This window comes from Akebia trifoliata, chromosome 12, assembly GCF_017979445.1.
Source record: "Akebia trifoliata isolate Shusen 1 chromosome 12, ASM1797944v1, whole genome shotgun sequence".
Classification (NCBI taxonomy): Eukaryota; Viridiplantae; Streptophyta; class Magnoliopsida; order Ranunculales; family Lardizabalaceae; genus Akebia; species Akebia trifoliata.
Window position 1 is genome coordinate 33,839,383 of NC_141386.1, and position 18,619 is coordinate 33,858,001.

At 33.2% G+C, this 18,619-nt stretch overlaps 2 protein-coding genes across 3 annotated transcripts; both read left to right on the forward strand.

Moving 5' to 3' along the window:
* The first annotated feature begins 4,483 nt into the window (after positions 1 to 4,483).
* On the forward strand, positions 4,484 to 6,450 carry LOC147389738 (transcription factor LAF1-like). Its single transcript, XM_086419049.1, has 3 exons — positions 4,484 to 4,894; positions 5,495 to 5,624; positions 5,790 to 6,450. Exons 1-3 carry the CDS (start codon positions 4,759 to 4,761, stop codon positions 6,400 to 6,402), a joined length of 879 nt encoding a protein of 292 aa, XP_086275175.1. The 5' UTR covers positions 4,484 to 4,758; the 3' UTR covers positions 6,403 to 6,450.
* Positions 6,451 to 9,611: 3,161 nt separating this feature from the next.
* LOC147389739 (acetyl-coenzyme A carboxylase carboxyl transferase subunit alpha, chloroplastic-like) lies at positions 9,612 to 16,855 on the forward strand. Of its 2 annotated transcripts, none has more exons than XM_086418190.1 (11): positions 9,612 to 9,767; positions 10,341 to 10,789; positions 11,655 to 11,729; positions 12,393 to 12,500; positions 12,585 to 12,745; positions 13,398 to 13,512; positions 13,610 to 13,764; positions 14,185 to 14,236; positions 14,326 to 14,394; positions 14,548 to 14,625; positions 15,564 to 16,855. In XM_086418190.1, exons 2-11 carry the CDS (start codon positions 10,415 to 10,417, stop codon positions 16,590 to 16,592), a joined length of 2,217 nt encoding a protein of 738 aa, XP_086274316.1. In that variant the 5' UTR covers positions 9,612 to 9,767; positions 10,341 to 10,414; the 3' UTR covers positions 16,593 to 16,855. The 2 variants fall into 2 exon arrangements, with proteins under 2 accessions (XP_086274316.1, XP_086274317.1); XM_086418191.1 differs by having other exon boundaries at positions 9,676 to 9,803.
* The last annotated feature ends 1,764 nt before the right edge of the window (positions 16,856 to 18,619 follow it).

Consider the following 18,619-nt stretch of genomic DNA (forward strand, 5'->3'; position numbering starts at 1 on the left):
TAGAAATTTTAGATTGAGCTGATATTTTGTGAGGATGATCTCTATGATCATATTCACAAAAAATCAACCCAATCCAAAACTTTTGACACATATATGATAATTTTTAGTTCTCTATCATTGACTATCAAACTAAAATCTTAAGGTATAAGGAATGCTAACATCCAAGACCTCATGTAGACATTAACATTATTTACCATATTTTTTTCAATAATACCCCTACTCATTTTGTCTTTTAGTGAAAAAACAATAGTATATTAGTCTTTTTAGATAATAAATGTTATAGATACTTATTTGTTAGATTTAATGTTTTGTTTATAATAAGTACTTTTACAATTAATGTAAACAAACATTTATTATATAAAATACTAATATATTCCTATCTTTTTTACTAAAAGACAAAATGAATATAAGTATAATTGAAGAAAAAAATTATGATGGACAACATATGCAACTATAGGGGAATACTAATGTTCGAGACATTTATTATATTGGTATTGATTACCAAAATATTTATTGCAAATAAGACATTTAAATTTAAAGATTAAAATACTTCAATATTTATTGTATTAAAAAATAATATAGTCTTATCTTTTTTAATAAATATTTTTTAAAAAATAATTGATATTATTGAAAAGTACATGTGGTAGAGAGGTAAAAGAGGGACCTTAGCTAACATTGTTCACTACATTCATTGTCCAATAATACTCTTCCCTATATTGTCTTTTAGTAAAAAAGACAAGGGAATATTGATCTTTTAAATATTTAATAATGAATAATGCTAAAGTCATTAAAATGTACATTGATTTTACATTTTGATATGGTGATGCACACATAACCATAGATATTTTTCATCGAGATACAAGTGAAAGCATCTATGGTTATGTGTGTGCCACCACATCAAAATGTCAGAATCAATGCACATTTTAATGTTACTCCAACATGACTCTTAAATGATTGTTAACATAATATATGCTAATAACCTTTTAGTCTTTTGATTTAAATATTTTTTTCTACTAAATGTTATGCCAATAAATATCAACATAATAAATATATTTATTATATAAAAGACTAACATACCCTTATCTTTTACATTAGTGAAACAAAAATTGTGATAGAGAATGCTAACATTAAGAGGTAAAAAAGGAAATACAATAAAATTAGAGGGGTGGAGAGGAAATGCATTAAAATATGTCCTGCAAAAAGTATAGTTCAATCGAATGTTTAGTCCCCCTTAAAATTGTAGTTGATGGGCATTTATCTAAACAAAATTGTAACAACCGTGAGACCCAACAACTGTGTTTTATATATATGAAAAGATATCAAAGGTGAGAATAAGTTTAAATTCAACAATCAAAGCTTTGATTGACCCCACAATATTTGGTAGGTTCATTGGTTGTTTTCGCTTGATCTTTATGAGATTTGCTAATCTTTTTCCAGGTTCAAATCCTCTTCTCTAATTATTTAATTTATATTTTAAGAAAGATAATCAAATTCAAGTTGATTATTTTTCTCAACATCAAACAAATCATTCTACTTTTAAATTATTTATAAAAAGTTATTTTGCATAAATTATTTATATATATTTGGAGGTTATTTGGATTAACTCCAAAGGAAAAGCTTAAAACAACCTCTTTGGTACTTCATAAAAGCAAGTTTGGAGCTCCCAATAAGAGTTTCTAATCAAAGTAGCCAATCCATACTTTACTTGATCATAAGTGAACTTTAACAAAGTTTAATTTTATTTTTGAATTGGTATGAAACACATTATCATGCAAATTAAAATAAATGTTAGTCTTGTTGATCGGGTCTTTTAGAGAGAAAAATAAAAGTGACGAGTGTTTCTAAAGGGCTCTTGTGTCTTTTTCTGACTTGACCAATTTCTATCTTCAAAGCCCACACAACTACTTTTTATTCTGTTTGAATTCTTTACTATTTAAGGACGAACTTCAATTAGCAGTCCTTATCAAACAATAATTGACATCTTATGAATCTCTCACATTCCAGAGCTGCCACATCATAAATGATCAATGGCCATCTTAACTCCACGTGTATACTCCATTATAAGGACAGTTTTGTTTGATCGTCCCTATTTGTTAATTCCATGTGTACAAATGGGAGACAATGTTGACATACTGATTTATTAGTTAAATTTTTTAGAATCACGCGATCCAACAATTTTAAATTGGGAGCACCTACTACGAAGAGAGTAGTCCACTTCTTATTTTTAATTGTTTTACTTCAAACTTGTGACAATCTTACACAATGACTTAACAAGAAGAACAAACCACAAAAACAAACAAGCATAAAAAAAAAAAAAAGTCAATTGTTTCACATTATTAATGTAAATTAATCAACAATATAAATTATTGTCGGCTCTTGTAAAATTTGTAACTAGGGATATTCAATCAACAACTTTAGCAAAATTGGTTTTTCCGTGATGGAAAGATTAATATTATTTTACATGAAATTGCTATGTTTATTAGCATTTGACTTTTAAGTTTAGCTATATGTTCACAACTATTTAACATTAGAAATAAAAGCTCAAAACAAGTCAGATGTTGAGAACATTTGTATTTGATTTTGTTGGACAATCGTTTAAGTTCGTAATTGGATTTAGTTTGCACAAGAGAGTGACTAATAGAAAAGTATAGAGAGAGAGATGTATAATAATAAGGATATTTTGAATTTTTTTTTTTATTATTAAAAAAAAAAACTAATAAGTTGGTTTTTGAACTTTCACCTAAATCATTTAAAAAAGTTTACTTTAACAACAGTCAATGACATTGATATTTGTTAAATGGAAGACCACATCAAGCATTTGGCACGAGGAATTAAAGCAAAAAAAAAAAAAAAACCTTTTTACGTGCAAGGCTATGATTTTGTCTATGCAAGGGCAACTAAGACCCTTATCGTTAGTTTGAGAAAAGAAATGTTGGGAGGGGTGGAGGCAATAGTGGTGGATTTTATTTTTTCGCCACTCATAATAGCTCATATATTCTTATAAATTTTAAAAATTCTTGTGGGGGAAAATACCCCCATTGTTCACTGTAAATCCACCCATGTTTGTCTATGATCAGATCCCCTAAGTTGAGACCCATTGATTATTGGGTCGTGAACCCTTCCATATGCTTATTGTACTCATATTTTATATTAATAGATGATTTTCCTATCAATCAAGCATATTTATTGATTTATATTCATCCCCAATCTGAATGATTGCGTGTTCTCACAACACTAGAATTAGATTGATCTCAGTAATTCTATTTACAAACTACCCAATGTGATCCATTTTTATTACCTTTAATTATTTTCCACTCTTTGGTGAGGTTTATGATATCCAATTCCAATTAGGGCTGCAACTAATGCGGGCTGAAGGGTAAATCCAAGTTCAACCCTAACTTAATCTTCTAAAATCGGGTTGAACTCGGATTAGCCCAAGCTAGGTAATTTTGATTAGTTGGACGGGTTGACTTTTTGAACATCTCTAATTTTATTTTAATCAATAAATAAATTTTATATCTTAGAAAAAAAAATACAATATAAAAAACAATTCACTAGTAAATAAAATCACATGCAACCTCCAAATCCATCATTGAGATAATTTTTAGACAAATCATGCTTAATCAAAGCCCACGTTAATAATATCCAATTGTCCACAAGCCATAATAATAAGATGAAATCAAAAAGTTAAATAAAAAATATATAATTACTATAAAAATATTTGTATATTAGTATATAGGCATTGGGTTCGGGTTGAGTCTGGTTGCTCGATCCCTCAATCCGAATTGAGGTCGAGTTGAGATATTTTAACCCAGACTCAACTTGTTTTCTACATAACTTAGCCCAAGCTCACCCATCAATCGGGTTGAGCCTAGATTGAATTTGGACCAACCCGTCCTGGTTGCCACCCTAATTCTAATCACACACAATTTTTTCATGGAATTTTTTGTAGCATCACCTATAGACCAATCAGATGGTGACACATAGAATTCGGGGTCATATACCACTCACAAAATCCATTTTTATTTTGCAAGAGAATAAAAGAACAAGAGAGCATCGATTGCTCCATTGACTCATTTGGATCAACTCTCCGATTTTGAGGAAAGAGTGAGCATAAGTTGTAGTCCCTTTAGAAGGAGCTAATAAGTGAATTTGGATTAAATTGGTATTTGAAAACCATGTTGGATTGCAAATTTACTAGAAGTAGTGGGCCAATCAATTACAGATGAGGCTGGGGAGTTGGCCTTCAATTCAACTCCTAGGTGTACAATATCCAGCCATATTCAAATTATAATGCTTGTCTCTCTCGTGCCTCACATTGATTCCCCGACTTGATAGTTTGATTCCCATAATTTAATACTAATTTGACTCTAAAGCTTTTTAAATTTTAATAAATATGTAATTTGACCAAGCTTGTTAAAATGTTAAATGATACCAAACCAAACAAGCAAGAACCGTTATCACACTGATACTATCTTGTTCGGCTTGTGTTGTGTGTGCTGGGATGTAACACGTCATAATTCATCATTTCTTTTTAATTTATTTGTTTATAATTTTGTTTAGTATATATGTCTTTTGAGTTCTGCCTTGCATGATTAATAATTATTATTAATCATTTCTTATATATAATATTAAAGACAAGTTCATCATATAAATTAATTAATAAACAAAGTACAACTAATCTCTCTTTAAATTCCACTCTCCATCTACTCCCTCCCTCACATTCACAAGTTGAGAATTCTTCCAAGTGGTGGACTGATGGAGTGCAAGTCGTGCGAAAAACCCAAGATGAAGCACAGGAAAGGGTTATGGTCCCCTGAAGAAGACCAAAGGCTTAAGAATCATATCCTCCAGTATGGTATCGGTTGCTGGAGTTCCATTCCCATTAAGGCTGGTGAGTTTGTGGTGCACAATTGTGCCTTATGCACTTATGTTTATGTTATAATTTGTGTCTCATTAGCATCCATGATAGAACTGTTACATACAAGATAGAATTTCCATGATGGAAGAGCGCATTGGGCACCCAACGTAACCCCCTTTCTTGTTTATCAAATGTTTGATAAAATCAGTGATTAATTTAGATAAATTGTCAGGCATTGTGCACCCACTTAAAACACATTTTGAGGTGGGATGCATAGCGAGTGGATGCACTGAGCACAAATGATGGGTGCATATAGCCTAGACCTTACATTGGCAGTACTTTGAACAAAATATTTACTCTACTCCTCATTTGGGTTGCGATTTTTCATTTTCGAGACTAGTGTTTTGGAGAAAACAAAAAAATATCACATTCTCATTGGTTTACGTGTATTGAAGGCATCCCTAATTTAAAAAAAATATCCATGTTGGATGCCATCTATTTGCATGGATCAATGAGTGTGAGGTTTCTTGCAATCTTCAAAAACGTCGATTTTCATACTCGATCTTTTAAAAGACCAAAGTATCCTCAATGGTTAACCTTACTTTGTCTTTGTTATTGTTACACAAACATCAGGTTTGCAACGAAATGGAAAGAGTTGTAGACTACGGTGGATTAATTACTTGAGGCCAGGTTTGAAACGAGGTGGGTTTACCGCACAAGAGGAGGAGACGATCCTTGCCCTCCATCGCTTGCTAGGCAACAAGTAAGCACCACGGATGCACCATATGACACTAAACCTGATTGTACCAGAATCATTCATTTTAGTTTTAAAAAATGGCCACGTTGAAGAAAGATTAAGGTTGACTTGTGTAAATAAATAATTATGTAATTGGATTAGACTAATGAAGTTGTTTAATATTTTGATCAGGTGGTCCCAAATAGCACAACATTTGCCTGGAAGGACTGACAATGAGATTAAGAACTACTGGAATTCTTATCTTAAGAAGAAGTTAATGAAGCTTGAAGCATTGGAAGTTCAAAGCAACACCCAATTATCTCCACAAAGCATGGAATCTACACCCAATCCTAAAGTACCTAACACCCAATTTTCGAGTTTCGATTCTTTTGAATCGTTAGAACAGATGGAAGGATCATCCACAGAAACCGACCAATCCGTTCAAGACAATTTCGATCATCAGCCCATTAACACAACCCATCAAAGCTCCCTCCCTAAGATTTTATTCTCCGAGTGGCTATCCCTAGATCATGTCCAACACCAGAATTCTGTAAATTCGGGGTCGGTTCCTAAGGAGAATTGGGATGATTCGAACATTGTTGATGTGTTAAACCATGGTTACTTACACAATGAGGGACCATTTGCTAATGATTTCCATCATGAATTGAGCGATGGTGTCTCATCGTTCAAGTTCTCGTCACAATTTGAGTGTCAGAATCAGATTCCAATGGGCGATTTCTTCGATTTTGTTCCAATGGGTGAAATTTATAATGATTTCACCATGACTCATGATGTAATTTACTGATGAAAGCATTAAACCTCATATGATTTGATGTTGCAGTTGTGTATATGAAATTGGTTTGTTTTATTAGTTCATGTTTCATCAAATGTGTAGAAAATTAAAAGATTTGGAAAAGTTGGTATTAAAAGTTTATTTCAAAGTCACAAATATTAATGGGTCACTTTCATGTGTTCAACTTTGCCTTGTGGTATAAATTTATTAGATAGTAGATTTTGTGGTTTTGGGATCAAATTTACAACCATGCCCAATAAAAATATAAGATCATCAAAGAAAATTCCTTCGTAAAATCCTCCATAACAGATTTTTAATATCTATGATAATATTTTAGAAATTCTCTTATTTTTCTTCGAAAACTCTATTATTTTTTTCTTTCTTTTGAAATACTCTGACATATAGCCCAAAAAATATTCCGTCCCATAGTTATTGACTCATAAATATTTGCAAATCCTTTTCATGCACACAAAAGTCATTCATCCATGACTTTGTCTTTAAATTTGAGCATTTTTGTACAATATGTAATGTCTTTTAATCAAATTTAATGATTTTAAATCATATAATATTGGATTTTTTTTTTTTTTGGTTGTAAAAGTCCACTAAGAGATAGGCCAAATATTCATGAAGCTGTGAATAAAAAAATATAAAATATATTGTTTTCTTTTAGTAAAAGTCTACTAACTGATAAGCTAAAATATTTGTGGACCAGTGAATTAGAAAAATGTGATATAGGGCATTTATAAGATATGACCTCAAGCAATTTGTATCATAGTTGAATAACACATCGAAATGTTCAAACTTCTATTTTCGGATTTAAAATTTGATGCAAGCCTTCGAAATAAAATTATATTCGAAAATGGCAAGAAACAAGATACACTCAAAATGCAATTAAGCATGTTTTTCTCCCAAAACAAAAGGTTTGATGTCAGTGTCACCATGGTTTAAAAACTCCACACTGATACCAAGTTGATTCGTCCAAGTTAGGTCTTTTTTTTATACTAAGTTTCCGAGTTAAGTAAAATCTTTAAATTCCTTTTAAAACTATTCGTTTATATATAAATAGACATAATAAAATTTTAAATCGTATTTTTCTTATTATAAGATAGTTTAGTAGATGCTCATTCGCAAAATCTTATTTAATAAAATTGTTGTACAAAAACTACAAAGTCCACTTGACCACATCGATAGCATGGTTTTAAATCTCGTCCGAGATCGGGATGACTCACTCGAGTCATCTTGGTGTTCTTCGGCGATATGGGTATAAAGTGTGTCCCAACTTTCGCATTATCTCGCGAGACAAACAAGATGTCTCGGACGATATTTTGAAAATCTCAACCGAGTCAATTGGGATTTTGTATATTTTAATTCAAATAATTTTAAAAAAAAATTAAATATTTATTATATAAACAAAACATGATTTTGTGACTAAACATCTTCTACTCTGCCTTATTTTTATTAAAAAAATTCAAATTATTTCAATTTAAATATGGAAAATGTTGGAATGACACAAATGGAGACACAGAGTTGACAAAAATGATGTGGTGACGCGCACATAATCGTAGATGTTTTTACTCATATCTCGAGGAAAAGCATCTACGGTAATGTGTGCACCACCACATCATTCTGTCACCTTTGTGTCACCCAAGCACGACTCTTTAAATATGTGTAAATCAATCATTTTAAACCAAGTTAAATGGTTTGTCTTGTCTAAGACGAGTTGACTCGTCCATGAACTAGACGAGACATCAAACCAAGTTTTGAAAACATGGTCGATACATTAAAAAAAGGAGAAAATTACTTAAGGGACCCCACTCTTAAAGAGGGATTTTTTTTTTTTTCTAAATAGTCCTTAAGTTTTGGACGGTAACTAAATAGTCCATTTAGTAAATATTTTATTTCTTAATAGTCCCTCAACCTTATCTCACATTATAATATTTTTTAAATACCCAAACTACTATTCTTCTCATCTTTTCCACATACTTAGGTTTTTCAACAGTGATTGCAATTATTTATGGTCATTTTTTATATTGAATGACGAATGAAAATGATATACTTCTTATTTTGAACATTTAAATGTATTTTTTGATTTTTTTTGACGATTTAAAACAAAAATGAGATTCAAAAATTTATACAGTGTCGAGCTCATCACTTTTTATTTATTATCGAGTTTAACATTTTTATTGTTGAACTTACCACATTTTACTAATTGTCGAGATTACCACTTTTTATTGTCGAGCTCGACATTTTTTATTGCTCAATGTGACAATTTAAAAAAAAATGTCAAACTCAACAATAAAAAGTGATGAGCTTGACGTTGGTAAAACCTATCCGGTTTTATTTTTCAAGTTTTTTCAACTAAAATACATGGAAAAAGTGACTAAAAATTTGATATAATGACTTGTGTAAATGATTTCAAACCAAAAGAATAATTCTCAATCGATTTTCATCCAAAAAAGAAGTAAAAAATTAAAAAAAAAAAAATCCTAATTTTTTAATATACATGTTCAAAATATTTGAAAATTAATTTAAAATAACTTTTTCTTCATTCTCAAAAGATTTTTGTCAAAATTGATTCTTTAAAACTCGATTGGAATGCCGAAAATTTATTTTTATTTTAGGAAAATGATGAGTTTAAAGGATTATGGCAATTTCAGCAATTCAATCTTGAGAAACACGGGGAAGAGTGGGGTTTAGGGACTGATTTTGAAAGAAAAGTTTTACTAAATAAATTTTTAAGACAAGCACTAAAACCTAAGGACTAATTAAAAAGAAATCCCTCCGCTAAGGTCTTTTGAGTAATTTTTCCTTACAAAATACCTATATGACAACACATGTTGCATCCAAAAATATGATTGGATAGTAAACCTATGTAAATCACAAAATTTTAAGAAATTAATAGATCAAGCTAAAAAAAAAAAAAATTATTTTATGTAAATCTGATTAATACCATGACATGCAGGGGGATTGAGGTTTTGATTTTACCACTTTAGCGATTCATGTGCCCCCAAGTTAGTTAGGCTAGCCTTACTCCTCTCCAAAAACCTTTCATGACAATTTATTATTTTTTTTCTTGCACATTTATCCAATTTTCCACCTGTCACTTGTTGCCCTACTACAATTTCTCAGTTGGATACAGTACCCAAACTTTTGATAAAGACGTCTTTATACTTATCCACTCCTGACACTTGACTCAAGAGTTATCCTCATCTGACGAATCAATTTGCGTTTTAATCCAATCGAAACTCAAATAGTTATTTGTAATGTGCTTCTTCTCGTCTCGTTAGAGGAAACGCGATTTCTGAACTCATTTTAAAGCATATAAGTTCAATTTCAATCTTTGAATTGTTAATTGGAGCTTAAACTCAGTTGCTCAAGTAATTGAAACTATTCTAGAACTCAAATGAATGCTTGTAAATTTTTATAGTTTCTCGTTGATTATCCCTTAATACAGTGTTTTTCTTTTCTAAATTATGCAGTGTGAGAATTGTGGTTCTTAATTATTCTAATTGATGAATCTTTGGTGTAGAAATGTTTTGTTGTGCTCCTGAACTTGAATTATTGTAGATTCAGTAGACAATCAGCAAGTTTTATTTGATTAAAATGCCTTTTTTTCATTTAAAAATAAAAATCACTGCTTTAGAAATGGTTTTATCTTTTAAGGAATCAAACTCAACAAATCCTTTCGAAATGAACTTCATTTTGATTGTTTAGTGTTGTTTTAAGTTCTGGGTAGAGCTAATTTTGACTTTTGTGATCGATTTTGTCCCTGCTTTGAGCTAGCTAAGTCACAGAGTTTCTCAAGTAACCGACTTTTTCACTTCAAGATACTTTTTTTTGGATTGTTTCAAGCTTGAAATTTTGTTCTCAAACTCTTTATTTAAAATGGTTTTGTAATTTTTAAATTTTTTGTTTTTAAGCTTTTTGTGGGTATGATTGTATGTATGCAGGAATGTGACAATGGAAGTTCAGTTCTCATTAGCTTAAAGAAACTTTCACGTTTCGTAGAGATTAGGCTTTTGAGATGAGTTTGATATCCCCTTCAGTTGGAATTTGTGGAGGAGGAGAAAATAGGGCCTTTGTATCAAGATCACACATTTGTTTCGGCAAGGAATTCTTTGGCAGTAATCTCCTTAGGAGTTATCTTAAAGGGATTAATGGAGTTGGGTTGGAGGGTATCGAACGCTCTAGGATTAGAAGCCGGTGCAGATTTTGCATTCTTGCTCAGATTAAGAAGGGGAGGAGGCATGACTACCCGTGGCCCGATGATATCGATCCAAATATCGAAGGTGGACACTTGACCTACTTGTCTTATTTCAAACCCCTATCAGAGAAACCCAAACAGGTGACACTTGCCTTTGAGAAACCGCTGATTGATCTGGAGAAAAAGATCGTTGAGGTGAGTTGCTTTCGGGATGTTAATTATACTTCATTTTGTGAATTAATGTGACTAAAACTGCCAAAATCATAAAATGTGTCCGTGGGGATATCCTGAGGATAACCAATTTTCATCAATATGAGATTCAATTGCTATCAAAGTTAACTTGATTCGATTGGCTACTTTGTTGTAAGATAACTAATATGCATGATATCCCGACAACATTCTTATTAGCAAATCACGTGCGGTCAAAATAAAGTTAATTTTGTCCCATCAGCATTTTTTGTTAGAACCATCATCAATTATTGTGTGACCTGGTTTCTACCAGAAGAATGAAAGAAAATGCTGATGTGGCAAGAGAAACTTTTTCCTAACAATGTGCAGAAGTCACTCGTTAGAAAGCTGTTGGACATTTAAAATCTCATCTCAAGTTATCTCGATCAGGAGAAAACTAAGAATATCAATTGACATAATTCCAGAGACATTCCCTGATGCAAAGAAACTTTCAACAATTGGTATCATACATGTAAAAATTATATTTCATTTCCCGGATCAAATTGTCAAAGGAATGTGCAGTACAATAAGCTAATGGATCCAAGTGGCTAATTTCCTACCCCACTCTGCATAATTTTATAATAGTGGATTTCATAATTTTTGTGCTTGTGATGTGTTTCATTTTTGTTCATCATAATCATGTTATGGTCCTAGGATCACATTTTTCTCTTTGTTGCAGTTCCTTTTAGCTACTAATACTAATTCAATTTCTAAACCAAACTAGTATTAGAGACCTTATGGTGATTGTGGACCATGTTTTTAGTTGATTGATTTAGTATTGGACTTCTTTGTAATTTAGATTTGGTTTTTTAATCAAATATCTTTATTACAGATACGTAGAATGGCTGATGAAACTGGTCTGGATTTCAGCAGTCAAATTGGTTCTTTGGAAAACAAGTATCAACAGGTATTTTCGACAAGGTTCTGTTCTATATTGTATATTATTACTTACTAGAAGTAAGAAAAAAATTATTTTCTTATATTTATCTTTCTGAATGTGAATGGTAGTTGGAAATTAGAACTAGGAAAAGTAGATAGAGTCCTGCTTAATCGAGCACTCTCTAATCTGAATATGATTTATAAATTTAATACAAATTGCAAAGATTTAAAGGGGGTGGAGTCGTATGAACCTTGGCATAATTCACTATTTTACTTCTCCTAAGAGCCATTTGTATTGGGAGTAAATTAGTTTTTCCCTTTTCTTATGTTATTTTTATGTAGCTGTAGTTGTTTATCGTGTACAATAATATCAGTACAACACTTTTGAGTTTGAGGAGAGATTTGTCTATGGCTTATCTACATCGTGGGCTCAATGATTTTCTCCCAAAATCCGAGAAAAGAAACATTTGCCATGACAGATAACACATTTAACTTCTATATTTTTATCCAGAAGTCTGAAATAAATATGCATAACAAAAGGAGCATATAACAACTCTATGACCCAATGCAATGGAAGTTCAACGCTCAAACTGTCCCACTATTATCTTCTAATCTGCACAATGACAAGTGGCTGTTGTGGCTCTGCAGTTCATGTGACTGATTTGAGATTTCCTCAATTTGAGTTTTTCAGGCTCTGAAAGATTTATACACACATTTGACCCCCATACAACGCCTGAATGTTGCTCGTCATCCTAACAGACCGACCGTTCTTGACCATATACTAAACATGACAGAGAAGGTAATTTCGCACATCGTTGATAGTTGCATTCAATAATGGCTAGCTAATGTAATTCTGTTACTCCTCATTCTTTATTTCTCAAAGTGGGTGGAGCTCCATGGAGATCGTAAAGGCTATGATGATCCGGCCATTGTGACTGGTATCGGTACCATAGATGGTAAAACCTACGTGTTCATAGGCCATCAGAAAGGTAGGAACACAAAGGAGAACATCGCGCGCAACTTTGGAATGCCTACTCCTCATGGGTATGTTTCTGCAGATCTGTTTAAACATGCATAGGACCATCAGTTGGATAGTCAAAAATTTCTCCTAAATTTTTAAGGTCAAATTTTTAGGATGATAAAACTGGGCTTCTCTGCTTGTAATTTGTTCAATCTATTTGAGTTGGGTTTTATTTGTTCTTTCTCAACATATGACGGATTTCAATCCAGTCCCAAACTGGTTGTTGCTTGGGTTTTATGGGCTATAAAATGAAATAATTGCCTGCCTTGTGCCCTGCTTTTGGTTTTGCTGGGAAAAAACTGTTGTGTAAATGTCTTGTATTCTGTTGGCGCTAGGCAGAGTTGCGGGGGTGACAGGGGGCAGTGCCCCCGGCCCAAATTTTTTAGGTTTACGAAAAGGGAAATTGTGTAATATTTTCTTAAGGGTTTTCTATTGTTTGGGGGGTTTCTGTTATTGGGTAGTTAGATGCATTTAGCAACTCTTGGTCTTATAAATAGAGATCTCTAGGGCTGTAAAATTTAAGATAAAATAGTGATTGTTCTTGATCTGATCCGTGAACGTAGGCACACTGACGAACCACATAAATCTTTGTGTTTGTGCTATTTTTGTCTTCTTTGCTGTTTCGTTTTTTCACAAAAACAACTGATCTCATTGAGGGAATTGGCTGCTGGACAGCTATCGGAAGGCTCTGCGTATGATGGAATATGCTGATCTTCATGGTTTTCCCGTCATTACATTCATTGACACACCAGGGGCTTTTGCTGATCTCAAATCTGAGGAACTTGGTCAAGTTTGTATCCAACCATTCTTCTTATGTTACCGGTGTTCCTGTGCATTGTTAATTGTGCACCGGAATGAATACATATGGTCTAGTGTACTATATGCAGGGGGAAGCAATAGCCTACAATCTGCGGACTATGTTTGGCTTGAAAGTTCCAATTGTTGCTGTTGTAACCGGTGAAGGTGGCTCTGGTGGTGCTCTTGCTATTGGCTGTGGCAATAAACTGTTCATGCTGGAGAATTCTGCGTTTTATGTTGCCAGGTAGTCTTCAATCCTATTTATATCCTGTTCCATAATCTTGTCGAAAACTCCAAATTTCAAGAAAAAGTACACGAATTTTGAAATTAGTCTTGCTCATTCAATTATGGGTTATTTCTTTACAGTGAATAGTTTGTTATGCATTGTAAATTGTGCACTTACAATTTATGAGCATAAATTCATTCCATTTTGTATGAAAAATTGTTATTGATTCTCCTGATCCTTGTTTTGAGGCAACCAAATGAAACAACTTAGTAAGAAAATGTTGGTTTCTAACTCAAACTGAACACTTTAATTATTTATGCTCATCGGTTTATTAAGCGGCTTTTCTTAAATTGTTCCTCTTAGTTTCCCATATTATTTTATGTCATGGTTTCTTGTAGTATTTTCTTTTGACTGCTGTCTATTGTTACTTGTGAGCAGTCCTGAAGCATGTGCTGCGATCTTGTGGAAGTCCTCCGAAGCAGCACCCAAGGTATTTGGTTCATCATTCATCTGATTATTGGGCTCCCTAGAGTGAGACTCGTATTTATTGAGACTCCGCATTGTTATGAACATGCTTAGGCAGCTGAGAAACTAAGAATAACAGCTGTAGAGCATTACAAACTCGGAATTGCTGATGGAATCATTCCTGTAAGTATCTTTTGTCTTGCATTATGTTTTACCAATCTGTTAGTGTTCTCAAAATGGGACACGGCTGGAATTACGGATTCAAAAAATTCAATGGTGTCTGTCCATTTCATTTTAATTTTGTTTATTTTAATGTTATTATATAATTAATCACAGGAACCTCTTGGCGGTGCGCACAAAGATCCTGCTTGGACTTCTCAGCAAATAAAGCTTGCCATCACAAAGGCCATGGAGGTAACATGTTTCCACATTCAGATAGTTTTGTTTACTTTCATGCCCCATCTCACTGGGCTACACCATTCTATTTGATAGATATTCATTGTCTACGCCTTACCCAGTTACTATGGTCAGCAACATGAATCGTATTTTACCACTCAAGTATTAGAGTATTAATCGATACATTGTATTAAGGTGTATGTAGATGCACCTTAATACAATAATACTCTAATATTAAGTATAGCATGGACCATATCTTCAGTCAAGTCATCTTTTCTTGCTACTTTCATCCAAGAAATTCTCAGTCTTCCTCCTGTCCTTTTAGAGTCCTCTACTTGTACCAAAGCATTACTTCTCATCGGTGTTGTTATTGGTTGTGTTTTTTGGCATACCATGTTTACCAACCGACTACTCCAAAAGACTGATCTGTTGGAGAGGGTGAGAAGTATGAATATAAGAGTGTCACGGGGCTTAAGTGGGATATGACACACCCGAGGGTGGAGGAAAATATACACTCAACATATAGTGACTAATTCTCTTACTCCTAAACATTCTAACAAGAGTCCCATAATCCCTTGACTTCAGTTTTCAAGAAAACATCCATTCAAATGATTTGAAAGGTTTTCAATTGTTACTGATGAAACAGTTCTTTTTACTCTTGTTTTTGTTATTTACATGGGTTTTGTCCAGTTTGATCTACTTGTCTAAAAAGTGGTATGCTTTCTTGAAATTCTACTTTTTGAATTTTTATTGGATATAATATTTTGGAGACTTTAAATTCATGGTGAAAATTTTTATTGTGAATGAGTGCTCAGTCGAGGTTTGTGTTGATCAGGTTCTTGGATTTTGTTCTAAAATGACTTATCACCCATAAGTCTGTAACCCAGAAAAACACTTTTTAACGATTATTTTGTTTTACAAGTCTAAAACTGAAAGCAATCCGATAATAAACCCAGGAGCTGACCAAGATGGATACAAAGGAGTTGCTCCACCACCGTATGCTCAAATTCCGAACTATCGGAGGCATTAGCGAAGGTCTCCCAGTGGACCCAGAGAGGAAACACAACATGAAGTCATCTGACATTGACACGTTACCAACAATTTCTGGTATAGATTCTGAGATTCAGAGCCTCAAGAAGAAGATTCTAGAATCGAAAGGACCATCAGATCCAATCACCAATGAGACAATCGAGAAACTCAGGAAAGGTGTAGACCAGGAGATAACCAATGCTTTCAACTCCATGGGTTTGCAAGAGAAACTAGAATCCTTGAAGATGGAGTTATCCAAAGAATCAGATAGCCATCCTAATCAACCTCTGAACTCCAAGTTGAAGGAAAAAGTGGAGAAGCTAATTCATGAATTTAACCGTAACGTGTCAACACCTGGGGCCTATCTTGGGCTAAAACAGAAGCTCAGAAAGTTGAACTTGGTTAACAAGATGATTGAGCAGAAGCAGAAAAGTGATAGACTAAAGGCAGAAATCAACCAGAAATTCCAAATGGAGATAAAGGAAAAGATGGAAGCTTTGAAAAATGTGGAGGAAAAATTAGCTAAAGGAGAACAGTTGGACAAAAATGTTGCAGATGAAGTGGAGAGAGTAAAGGAAGAGCTGAAGGAAGTACTGAAGTCGGCCAATTTGGAGATTGTGGGAGTGAGTAAGAGAAAGATTGAGACTTCCCAGACAGATTTGGAAGAGAAGATAGTAAGGGAGGCGAACGAAGAGATTATCAAAGAGGTTGATAGAGTAGTAAATATGGCGGGCTTAAGTGATAAAATGGAGGAGTTGAGAGGGGAGATTGTGAAGGGCTTAAATCCAGAGAGAGTAAACAAGTTGGAAGCAGAGATTAAGGAGCAGATTGTAGCTGGAATGGATTTAACAACATTGAAGGAAAAGTTTGAGAATCTAAGAGTGGAGGTGGCATCGTTGCCACCGTTGGAGACAGTTACTGAAGGTAATATGGGAATTGATAATGGTAGACGATGAGAGTGTAACTTTAAAGGTTTGATGAATGAGGTTTTGGGTTTTTTTTTTTTTTTTTTAAATGTATTTGTTTTAGTACTTGGTGGTGGTGGTGTTTAATGTAATTGATTTAGTTCATGATGAGTTAGGACTTGTGATTAAGATGGGCTAGGGATATTTTTTTATACTTAAAGGTGCATTTTCTGCATGTTTTGAGGAAAATTGTATTCTTTTAGAAAAAAAAACTCTGTTTGAGATAAATTTAGAGAGCTTTTATCGTCACACTATTTTCTTTTAGCACACAAACTGATGAAATTATGTATCTCTCACATGCAATAAGAACATGGTCATAAAAATAATAATAAAAAAAGGTTGGTTGTGGGGATTGGGGAGGGATTGAAAGGGGAATTTCACAATTTTCAGCAAACATTTTGGTAAATCACGTTGTCGTTTTACAAAAAAGTAGTTGGTGTGGTAATGTACCCTCATGGTTTCATCTGAATGGCCAAACGAAATTAGAATTGATCCGACTGAACTAAAGAAATCTGAAATGTCTGATGTAATACAAATCACGCATGGAAATCTATCATCAAATACTGATTCAAACTAATTTAAGGTGAACATTTTTTTCCCAAGTAGTAGAGCTTTCATAGGAATGGCTCTTGAGGTGGAATCTATAAAGTTAAAAAACCTTTTTTGTTGGGGAGACTTGATGATGGCTTTTGAGGGGACGAAGCCAAGCAACCTTTAGTGCTTCGGCCCCCATTTGTTGTCTATTTTCGTTGGGCCAAAGCCATTACCCAATGTGGGAAAGAAGTCCTCGCCTCCATTTATTTAGAGATAATAATGCGAAAGATTCCAAATTCAAGATCCAAGATGACAAAAGAATAAAGGATTGTTGGTCTACTTTTGAGATTTAGCACATCGAATGAGTGGCCAAGAATTGGACAGATCGAATTGACTCGATAGTCCAATAATTTGATGGCAGGTGATTGTGGCATATTATGCATTCAACTTCTCGATCTCCTTTTCCAAATCCTGTTGATCTGAAATGTTGGTTTTCTTGGGTAGTTTAATGAGCGCATTTCTTTGGGTAGTTTGAAAATGTGTTAGCTCCAATGGATAGTAAACTAGGGAAAAAAATCTAAAAATTGATTGAGATGGATTAATCACGTGTAACAAAAACCTGCAACAACTTCAATTAGAATGAACTTGAAAGTAAAATGTTTTAAAATGGTAAAAAAATCATAAAGGGTGAGAATTGTAAAGCGAGAATGGATATGAATGTATTTAATGAAAGAAATTGAGAAAATTGATAATTTACTATTAACCCCAAAATCAATTAGTATTAGGAAAGACATCTTCTAGTATTATATGAGAGTCATGGGAGACAAGTGGGATACGTCACTATTTGAGAGTGGAAGAAAATTAACACTCAACAAAAATTAGATTAATTTAGTTGGATTGGACCTAAATTTTTAGATCGAGGCTTTGACAATGATGATGATGAAAACAAGGAGAAGCTATGTATTCATACCGTTCACTTCGAAAGCTGAAAAGCTTAAAGGGTTACAATGAAAAAGTTGTTACGAGATTTGAGGCAATAACGAAAAGCTATTTGTAAAAAATTAGGAGTATGAGGGGGACTTGGAGATGAAGTTATCCCTTATTTTTGTAAAGGATAAAGGAAAGTAAGGTGGATGGAAAAAAGCTTAGAGAATCAAAGGGTTAAAATGTGTGGCCCAAAAAGATGAGAAAGTCAATTTCATTTCTTATATCTTTCTTTTGTCATTTCATTTCAACTATTGCTTTGTTAAGGGATTTGTATCTAATAGGAATCCTAGGCTACAAATTTTACTTCATTGAATCAATGCTTCATGGCACAGCCAAACCCAACCATAAGTTATCTCCTTATTACCTTTTAAAGTAAAAAAATCATTATGTTACTTTTTAAGGGTATTGTCATGCGAAGGTTAATATGAAATCACTTTCAATGATAGAAGATATGGTTCTAGGTAAGATTGAAACCACTTTCAATATATATATATATA